Source organism: Prinia subflava, chromosome 5 (assembly GCF_021018805.1).
Source record: "Prinia subflava isolate CZ2003 ecotype Zambia chromosome 5, Cam_Psub_1.2, whole genome shotgun sequence".
Taxonomy (NCBI): domain Eukaryota; kingdom Metazoa; phylum Chordata; class Aves; order Passeriformes; family Cisticolidae; genus Prinia; species Prinia subflava.
Genome location: NC_086251.1, coordinates 61,128,153 through 61,138,596, shown reverse-complemented (window position 1 = coordinate 61,138,596; position 10,444 = coordinate 61,128,153). Strand labels below are relative to the sequence as shown.

General features: G+C 50.9%; 1 protein-coding gene across 2 annotated transcripts; it reads right to left on the bottom strand.

Moving 5' to 3' along the window:
* Positions 1-2,897: 2,897 nt before the first annotated feature.
* On the bottom strand, positions 2,898-9,978 carry GNPNAT1 (glucosamine-phosphate N-acetyltransferase 1). 2 transcript variants are annotated; one of them, XM_063399670.1, is made up of 6 exons: positions 9,891-9,978; positions 7,430-7,617; positions 6,804-6,866; positions 5,531-5,658; positions 4,903-4,964; positions 2,898-4,730 (listed from the first exon to the last, which is right to left on the bottom strand). In XM_063399670.1, the coding sequence occupies exons 2-6, from the start codon at positions 7,599-7,601 to the stop codon at positions 4,583-4,585; spliced, it is 573 nt and encodes a 190-aa protein (XP_063255740.1). In that variant the 5' UTR covers positions 7,602-7,617; positions 9,891-9,978; the 3' UTR covers positions 2,898-4,582. The 2 variants fall into 2 exon arrangements, with proteins under 2 accessions (XP_063255740.1, XP_063255739.1); XM_063399669.1 differs by lacking the exon at positions 9,891-9,978 and adding an exon at positions 9,641-9,874.
* Between the last annotated feature and the right edge of the window lie 466 nt (positions 9,979-10,444).

The window sequence follows — 10,444 nt, the reverse complement described above, 5'->3', positions numbered from 1 at the left end:
AGGCCCAGGGCAGTGCCCATAATGGGATTAGGACTTAAAGGATTCACCTCAGCTTTTGTAGAACCTTAGTCTCAGCTAAGGAAACACTTGTTGGTGCTTTAAGCTTTTCCTATTGGGCATTGTCAGGGTGGTTTGTGCAGCTGTAACTCTCCTGTCTCAGCAGCACAGAGGTTGTGCAAGCACAATCCTGGTTCTGCATCTGCTTTATTTCCCAATGTTTGTTGCCTAAAAGCTACAGCTGGAATGATTTGGGAGCTCTGTGGTGACTGAGCAAGGCTGTTAGAAAGATTTGTGTCTTTGGGAAGTCTGAGCTTGGTTAGCAGACTGTTTTAACAGGGGAAAAAAACGGGCTGAGGATTTTGGGATCAGAGCATTCAGCAGCACATTCCTGTTCCTGCTGATGGCCTCTGCCACCCACAGCAGCAATGGAGCAGCGTAATTCCTTCAGGGGGAAAAAAATCTGCAGTAAATAGTGTGATGCCTTGGTTAGGGACTTTCCAGCCAGAAAAGAGGAAGTGATTTATCTCCTGGAGAGCTGCACTGTGGCAGTGTCCAGCTCGGTGGTGCTGCAGTTGCAGAGGGTTTGTTCTGCTCTGAACTGACCCTCCACACAGGAACGCTCTGGGGCTGGTGGGAAATGCATTCCCAGCCATGGGAGCACGAGGCTCCCCCATGGCAGCATTGCCTGGCCCTGCAGAGCCCCCAGACACTGCCAGCCACTGGAATGGGCTGGGAGGCATCGAATCCCTCTCTGTTTCAGGTCCCTGGGGAAGGGAGGGATGAAACACAGATGGAAGGCACTGATTCATCCCTCCAGGCTGGTCCGTGCTGGGTCTGTTCTCCCTGGGGTCCTGGGGACACTCCCTTCCTACTGACAAGCTCCATGACTAAGGATTTTTAATCAATCCAGTTTTTTTCCTGGCATTACCCCCTCCTGGTGCCTTTTACAGTCATTCTGCTCTGTCTGCCTGTCAGATCCTAAGGGATTCTGAGATTTAATTTTCCCCAGCTCTATTACTAAGCCGTCTATTTAAAACTTCCTGTGTCTGTCTGCTGTAGTTTCACTGCCAGGAGGTGTTTCAATATTTGGCTTTGAGGGTTGAACTAAAGGCAGGAATTGGAAGCAGGGTCCCTCACTGTGGGCTGGAAGGAGAAGTGGAAGGGTGAATTATTATTTTTATTTCCCAGCTTCAAACACAAAACTGCAACACCCAAATCTTTGGGAATCCACAGCTGTTCAGTGAGGTGCTGAAATTGCCTTGTCCAGTTTAGGAGAGGCAGCGTGAGGGAGCTGGAGATCTCTGCCTCAGGGTGGGAAAGGGCTTAGCCAAAAAATTAAATCACAGGGAAGAGGTAACATTCAACCTCTGGAGATGCTGGTAGTGCTGTTAGGGCTGATTCTGACAAAAAAAATATATAGTATTCCAGGCAAGGCTTGGAGCAAACTGGGGTAGTGGAAGTGGCCCTGGCCATGGCAAGGGCTGGAATGAAATGGGTTTTGAGGTCCCTTCCAACCCAAACCAGTCTGGAATTCTCCAGTATTAATCAACTATGTGTCCAAATACTGCTGTTTTTATATATATATAATTTGATTTTACATATATGTATAAAGATATCTGTATAGCTATATATAATTATATAGATCTAAACCAGAGGTACCCAGGTGCCTCTGTGGTCCAGGGAAGAGCTTCCCAGGGGGAAGACATTTATTTGTGCAAGGTTTGGTGTTTGCCTCGAGGAGGTCATGGTTGATTTTATATATATATATATATATATATATATATATATATACATACACATACTTTCTCTATATATGTGTATATATGTATAAAAATATGTATACATGATATGTCATATGGAGATCTCTAGATTTTATATAGATATAAAATAGATATCCATATATATTATATGCACATATATAATATACATATTTATGTCTATATTCTAGCTTTATTTTTATATATACATAATACATATATAGAGGCCTCTTCAGCCTGTTGCACTGTGGGTGAATTCCCAGGAACTGCTGCAGTTCTGTGTTTGGGCACTGTGGGTGAATTCCCAGGATCTGCTGCAGGTCTGTGTTTGGGCACTGTGGGTGAATTCCCAGGAACTGCTGCAGGTCTGTGTTTGGGCACTGTGGGTGAATTCCCAGGAACTGCTGCAGGTCTGTGTTTGGGCACTGTGGGTGAATTCCCAGGAACTGCTGCAGGTCTGTGTTTGGGCACTGTGGGTGAATTCCCAGGAACTGCTGCAGTTGTGTTTCCCTCCCCTGTGGCCGCTCAGAGCTGGCCCTTGTGGCACTGTCCCTGTCCCTGTGACAGTTTCAGCCCAGGCACTCGCAGCTCTCCAGCCCCTGTTTTTCCAGGGGTGGGAATGTCACCCCGGGATGAACAAAGAGCTCTGCAGCTGCCCTGAGGGTGCCCGGCAGGGCCATTGTGACACAGGCCCAGCTTCCAGCCCCATTCATGCGTTTGACAATGATCTGAGCACCTGCTCCTCACTCTCATCTTCTCATTAACTCTTAATGAAGGCCTGCGGCTCTTCACATGCTGTAGACACCATGGAATTCAAATAATCCACTTGAAATCGGTGGAAATGCTGAATTAAAACTGTAAAAGGCAAGAAAATCCACCTCAGTCATTTGGGCCAGCAGAAAGCAGGAGCTGCTTTACAGAATGAGAGTCAGGGCCTGAGCCATGCAGACGCTGTCAGAGGAGCACAGCTGCTTTCTCTTGGGACAGAAATCCCTGTGAAATCCATGAATTTCTCCATGTGGAGAAATCCACATGGAATTGCTCAAAGTGTTCTCTTCAGCCCAGGGAAGGGGAACAGGTAACTGCAGCAGGTGATGCTGCTCAACAAGCACATCCTCACTCCATGAAAAACAGTCCAGATACAGGTGGCAATCATTTATTCAGCTTAAACAAAGACATTCTTTAAAAAAATAATCAATAAATAAAGCAGACATCACCAAGGAGACAGTGGATGGAGTGGAGAACCCTCAGGAAGATCAAGCAGAGCCCCCAGCGCTGTGGAGTTGCTCTCCAGAGCACAAAGCAGGACAGTGTGGAAGGCCTGGCTGCCCACAAACAGCCCTGGCTGGGTATAATGCCCTATTCATGGCTGTGGGATTTGTCACTCCCCACACAAAACACCACTGTTGGCAGCAGGGCTTGGGATGTTATTCGCTTTTCACCCCTGGCAGAAGCGCTAAAATCATCGATCCAGTCTTGCAGCAAGAGAGAAACTGCAGCAACAGCAGCAATTCCTTCAGGAGCAGAAGGGGGGAATTTCTCTCCTGGTTTGCAGTGCCACAGGTGGAAATCCCTCCTGGCAAGACCAGAGCCCCTCTGGAACTTCATTGGCTGGGCCAGGGGTGCTCAGTAAATCCCAGAATGGTTTGGGTTGGAAGGGACCTCAAGCTCATCTCATTCCAGCAGGGACACCTCCCACCATCCCAGGCTGCTCCAAGCCCTGTCCAGCCTGGCCTTGGACACTGCCAGGGATCCAGGGGCAGCCACAGCTGCTCTGGGCATCCTGTGCCAGGGGCCTGCCCACCCTCACAGGGAACAATTCCTTCCCAATCTCCCATCCATCCCTGCCCTCTGGCAGTGGGAGCCATTCCCTGTGTCCTGTCCATACAAAAGTCCCTCTCCCTCCTTTTTAGGTACCGAAGTGGCTCTGAGGCTTTTCTGGGCTGAACACTCCCAGCTCCCTCAGGTGAATCTCCATCAGCCCATCCCAATCCCTTTCCCATTGATTACTGCCAGAACCCCACTCCATATGGGATATAATTCCTTCAGACATTCCAGCTTCCCAGGTACCCTCGGCCCTGTTGTAAACCACATTTGGGGTTTTTATTTACGTGAGGAAAAAGTAATTACCCTGAAAACCAAGTTATCAGCTAAAGTGCAGGAGCCCTGCAGTGAGAAGGGCACATCCATTCTTTAGACTGGGAATTCAGCACAGCCTTTAAGGATTCTCCCCAACTGCACCAACAGTAACAAATCCAGTCTGGAAAACAGTGCCTGTAAAACTTCTGCTGCACCACCAGCACTTGCATGAGGTGTCATGGAAAAAAACAGAGCTAAGGGCTGTTCTGTGTCACTAATTCTGCACAAGAGAAGCCTCAGCCCTTCCCCAGCTACGTCATCCCTCCATCAGCACAGCCAGCAGGACAGTCCCAGGGGCTGTCCTTGGGCTGCTGAGAGAAGAAGCACAAACCTTTAGAAAAATACAATGCAAGAAAAGATTTGAGATAAAAATATATACCTTTGGTTAAAAACCATCTCTTTAACGAGTCCTCTGGAACTTAGCTAGAACAGAAACGCTTCACCTCGACTCAACAGTAGCAAAAATTAGTTCTAAACTTACTTCCTAACACAGAGGACCCTTTCTAAAATCTCAGTAATTTTTTTCCCCCAAGATTTACACATTTGATGTTCGTGATTTATAGGGATCGTTATATATGCAGCAATAAACTATAGAAATTTTCCACGGAGAGAATGTCTGTAGCACAAGCTCCTCTACCAACAGTCCTTCCAAGAAAAAACCAGGAACCCAGAACACCCAGAAGTTGTTAATTAAAGAACCGTTGGAACATGTAGTTTTCATCAGATACCAAATAGCCAAACTTCTTGTAGAAATCCACATTTTTGGGCAGACACTCGAGCGTGATTTTGTAACAGTTCAGTCTCTTACTTAGCAAGGTGAGGGTGGACGTTAATCTGGAAAAGACAAAAAATCAGCAGTTAAATGCTGGGTCAGTGAGTAATTAATTAGTTGTGTTATCACAGAGGGCTGACAGCGCTCTCTGTGTTTCCCTGCAGATCATTTTATGCCCAGCTGGTGATCCCTGCTGGCTGAGCTCTTGGTGTGAGGTGCAAAGGGAATACTCACAGTTTTCCAAGCTGCTTCCCTCTGCACTCCCCGCTGACCACCACATCTTCTATCCTGCCCCTCTGAAACACAGACAAGTGTTTGTTAGCCCTGGAATTGCCCTTCCAGCTCCCCGTGCTCACAGCCTGCCTGGGGCTCCCAGCACGGAGATCCTGAGCCATCTGCTCTGTCAGAGCCACGTCTGACTCCTTCAGAGCTCACTGGGACAATGGGACAGATCCTCCTATGGAAAAGCCAAAGCTTGCTTTTTCTATCAGCTCAGCACTCAAGGATGTGATATATTTTTTAAATACGCAAAATACTCGATCTTTTAAAAAATGTATTTTTAAAATCTTTACATTTTTAAGGTTGGAAAAGCCCTTCAAGACCATTGAGCCCAGTTGTTCCCCAGCACTGCCAAGGCCACCACTGCCCCGTGTCCCCAAGTGCCACCTCCACATGGCTTTTAAATCCCTCCAGGGATGGGCACTCCACCACTGCCCTTTGCCACAAGGAAATTTTCCCCAATATCCAACCTCAGCCTCCTGTGACACAACTTGAGGTTGTCACCACACAGTAACACCAATAAAAGCAGCACGGCCAGAGTGAAGGAGAGGATCTTTTCCTCCTTCCCAGCTGCAGCATTTACCTTGGCACAGGAGTGAGTGAATTTATGTTCTATAACCAGTGTTGCTGTGGCAACGATCTGCCCCAGGTTTGTGTCCTCCACCACGGTGACGAAGTAATCTCCAGACCTCTTCATGTGCTCAAAGGTTTCTGTGGGAGCAGGCACAGAGTGGAACAGGCAATTCAGGCTCACAGCAAACCGCAGTTCAATCTGATATTTGCAGCAGTCTCTGACTGCAAATCACTGTGGGGTCACAGGGTCGATGCACCCAAGACACCAGAAAATGAAAGCCCCAGAGTCAGCCTAAGCCATGGAAAAGCAGGAATTGCACAAATTCCTTTTCCTTATCTGCCCAGAGAACCCTCCTTGCTGAGCAGCTGTGCACATGGCCGTGACAACATCAAATCATGGAATGCTCTGGGTTGGAGGAACCCTAAAGTTCATCCTATCCCACCCCCTGCCATGGCAGGGACACCTGCCAGCATCCCAGGCTGCTCCAAGCCCTGTCCAGCGTGGCCTTGGAGCCTTCCAGGGATCCAGGGGCAGCCACAGCTGCTCTGTGCCAGGGCCTCACCTCCCTCCCAGGGAAGGATTTCATGGGAAGAGTTGTCCAGCCATGGCACAGCTGCCCAGGGCAGTGGTGCAATCCCATCCTTGGAGGGATTTAAAAGCTGTGTGGATGTGACACTTGGGGACAGGGATTAGTGGTGGGTTTGGCTTGGATCTTGTGATTCCCTGCATCCCTGGGATGCTTCTCCCCTGCCTGTCTGGCCCGGGAGCAGGATCTAAAGGGGACCTAAAGTAGGTTCAAAGAGAGCTGGAGAGGGATTTTGGTCAAGGGTTTGGAGGGACAGCACCAGGGGAATGGCTTCCCACTGCCAGAGGGCAGGGTTAGATGGGATACTGGGAAGGAATCCTTCCCTGAGAGGATGATGAGGGGCTGGCACAGGTTGTCCAGGGAAGCTGTGGCTGCTCCATCCTGGAGTGTTCCAGTCCAGGTTGGAGGGACTTGGAGCAACCCCTGGAGCAAATGTAGCCCAGATAATCCATCCTACCAGCTATCTAAAGCTCAGTCTAAAAACGAGTTTCACAATTTAGGCTGTTCCCAGCCAAGCAGCCCTTGGGGATAGCTGCAACTGGATCCAAGGCTGAGTGCCAAGGGGAGCTGAACTAATCCCTCCCTCTGGCATCAGGCACTCAGAGCCTCACACCTGAGCTGCTCTGCTGGCAGCACCAGGATCCTTTTGATTCCCTGCAACCCTACGGAAATGCCATGGGATAATGAGGTACTCACTGATGAACTGCTCCGGGCTCACAGCTCCTGTTTCCGTCAGCTGACCCAGAACCTTAAAAAAGCCTGTCAGGGAAGGAGGGGGAAAAATGAATCCAAACCAACCTTTTTATCCAAATTCCAGAACTAAAGGATCATTCATGCACCAAGATGCTTGTTCATGGTGCTTTGGTATTAAAGGGTGCAGTGTGAACAACTGTGCTCCCTCTCCAAAGCCATGGTGAATGGGAACTTGTGGATTGTTTGGAAGATTTTACTTGAATTTTAGGATTAAAACAGTAAACCAAATTTCCAGGGTCACCCAATACAGCACCAGTCCATGATGCCAAAAGCTCAAGTTCAGGGATGTGATCACAGCCCCAAAGCTACCAGAGCCCAAAGGATGTCAGGACAAGGCACAGGGTGGGATTGTTGGGGTGTCCTGTGCAGGTTCAGCAGCTGGACTCAATGATTCCTGTGGGTTCCCTGCAACTCAGAATGTTCTAAAATTCCATCAAATTGTTTACTGATAAAAAAAACCCAAATCAGAGAAAGTGAACAATCCCAGTCTCTACTGAGAGCTCCTGCAGAAAAAGTTACCAACTCATGCCCTGGGTGTCATTTCTGGCGATGATAAACCAGGACTGTACCTCGATTTAAATCAGCAGTGCAGAGTGGTCTGAGGACCAGCCCATCCCCTGGGTCCAGTGGAGAAATAGCAGGAGAGAAGGTGGCGGTGTTCTCACTCCAGTCGAGCTCCTGCAGGATCCTGGGGTCAAACATGGGCGTGTCATCGGGCATCACGGTGGCCACGGGCATCATGGCTGCAAGCGGAGATCTGAGCGGAATGAAGGGGTGAGGCACAGTTTAATCTCAAATAAAGTGTTCCCCTGTGGCTGCCAGGGGGTTTTGAGAGAGGTGAATACACTGCTGTTCACTTTATCTGCTCAGCCTTCACCTGCCGGGTTAGCAGAGCGTGTGCACCCGGACACGGCGCATGTCAGCACCCACAGTTTGTGTGTTTATCCTGGAAAATCCACCTGATAAGGCTTTGAGGAGGACATTTAACTTTCTCTGGAAAGGAACCTCCCAACAACCTGTCCAGCCATCATTGGCACTCCTGTTCAATTTAAAACCTGCAGTGGGAATAACACACTTTTCCCACCCCACAAATATTTAATCTTTCGGGCACGAGGAGCCACATCCCACAGCAGCAGATGGCCCAGCCACAGCCCAGCCTGCCTGTCCTGTTTGCTCCGTGTGTTGACAGAGCCCAGCTGCCAAGCACAGCCCCACAGGGCCCATTAACAGGGGAAGCAGCAGTGCCAAGGGACAGGAGACACCTGTTAATGATTGAAGAGACTGGGGACAAAGGGATGATTTTCCTCATTGCAGTCAAGGCCGGGCTGGACAGGGCTTGGAGCAGCCTGGGATGGTGGCAGGTGACACTGCCCATGGCAGGGGGTGAGATGAGACAGGCTTTAAGGTCCCTTCCAACCTGGAATTCTATGATAAAGGAAAATAATTCTTACTCTGTCCCCTGTGGAATACCTGGTTAGGGTGCTGGTATGAGCAGCGCTCCTGAAAACTTCTAATTTTTGATAAATCTTAAAGACTTAAAGCTTATAAAGCTTTAGCTGCACCATGAACGATACAGCAATTACACACGAATGGTCAGGCCAAATAAACAGCAGAAAGAAAAAAGTGTTTGGGATGACACATTTTAAAACAAGACACCTCACAGCCCAGAGAAAGAACAGAATGTTTGCTGAGAAGCATCACAGTGTAATGAGCCTCAAAAGTGAAAGTGGCTCCAGAAACCCAGCTGAAACTTCTTAACTAAAAAAAAAACCCAATACAAATATCTTTTTTTTTAATGCCACCTGCCACACATTGGCCTTTGGAATCCCAGCTGTCATCCTAATTTTGCCTATAAAAGTAAAAAAATTGCGGTTATAGCAACTAAACAGCAACACAAACTCTCATCCTGTGTGAACTTTCAAAATGAAACAGCGAGAAAGACAAATTGCAAAGAGAAACATTTCCACAGATTTCTCTGTTCCTACAGCTCAGCTAGTCCAATGTCACTTTTCCTCTGTCCCCCAGAACTCCCAGGTGTCCATATCAACATTCAAACCGTGTCTGTACAGAATAAAGCAAACCTCAAATTCCAGCTCAGCGTCACAGCACACCAAGGTGAAAGCACATAGAGAAAATAAAATTTTGGATGCTCTATGAGCAGTTAGTGACCAACTAAGAGTCATTTTCCCAACTACTTCCGGCACAGCTGGAGCAGAATGGAGTTCCAAGCTATTTTCTTGAGGCAGGAACATGACTGAGGATAATGTCAATTAGAAATAAAAAGGATTAAGGTACAGGGAAGAAAAGCTCTGGCCTGGAGCACAGCTGAAGTTTCCCTGGAGCATCCCGGGATCCCCACGTGCCGGGAGCAGGGTATGGCCAGGGATCCCCTGAGCTGAGCTGCCATCCTGGGGGACACCCCCAAACCCCTGGGAGGGTCAGTGGGTGCTTGGCAAACCTCTGCCAGTTCTCCCCTTTTTAGGAGATGGGATTACAGAGCCCAGATCTAGAAGGTCCCCACAGCTTTTCTCAGCTGAAGCAGCCCCTTGGGACAGAACAACCTCCCGAGGGGCTCCCGCTCACACACCCTCGAGGGGATCCCCTCAACCCCTCCACTCACACACAGCCCTCGGGGGGCTCTCCACACCTCACACAGCACCTTGGGGGGGTCCCACACCCCCTCACCCCACACACGGTCTCTCGGGAGGTCCCCACAGTTCCCCTCAGCTGGAGCTGCCCCTCAGGGTAGAACCCTTCCCCAAACCACCCCCTCAACTCACACATGGCCTACGGAGGGCACCCCCTCACTCCATCCGCAGCCTCTCGGCGGAGGGGCATCCTGTCTCCTCACACACACAGACCTTCGGGGCGGTCATACCAACCGCACACACAGGCGCAGCCCCTCGGGGGCGTCCCCACAGCGCCCCTGAGCTGCAGCAACCCCTCGGGGCTGGGACCCCTCCCCAGACCGACCCTTCCCTCCCGGGGCTCCGCTGCCGCGGCCCCTCAGGGCCCCCTCGCCGCACTCACCCGCGCGCGCCGGCCCCGCCGCACGCGCCGCACGGACGTGGCAGGGTGGGCGGGGCCGTGCCTTGCCGTGCCGGCCCCGGCGCGCGCGCGCGCCCGCCCACCCGCGCACAGCCAATCGCGGCCGACCGCCGCCAACCGCAGCCAATCGCCGCCGACCTCAGCCGGCTGGCCACGCCCACATCAGAGCCCCGCCGGCCTCTCGCCCTTTGGGTCCCGCCCCGCCCCCTCGCGCGGGTTGGGCGGGGACGGTGTGGACACGCCCCCTCCGTCAGAGAGGCCACGCCCCTGCCCGCCCTCACGGTTCCGCCAAGATGGCGGAGGGCGCCGTGTGGTGATGGCGCGTCGTGTCCTGGCTCGGGGCTCCCGCCGCTCTTCCCGCTGCCTGAAAGAGCTTTTCACACTCAGAGAAGCCGCAGTGGGCTCTGCGGAGGGAAGGGCGAGGGCAGCGGGGCATGACAGGCCTCAGCTCCCACACACACCCTCTTCGCTCCACCTCAGGAGTGGAGGCTCAGGCTGAGGCTCAGCCACCTCAGGCTGAGGGTTTTGATGGATTT

Bases quoted from the DNA above. Each gene is read 5' to 3' on its own strand.
- GNPNAT1 (XM_063399670.1), bottom strand. From the start codon at position 7,601: ATGATGCCCGTGGCCACCGTGATGCCCGATGACACGCCCATGTTTGAC. The intron at 6,867-7,429 runs GTACAGTCCTGG...CTTCCCTGACAG, and splicing joins CACTGCTGATTTAAATCGAG to GCTTTTTTAAGGTTCTGGGT. The intron at 4,731-4,902 runs GTGAGTATTCCC...TGTCTTTTCCAG, and splicing joins GGGAAGCAGCTTGGAAAACT to ATTAACGTCCACCCTCACCT.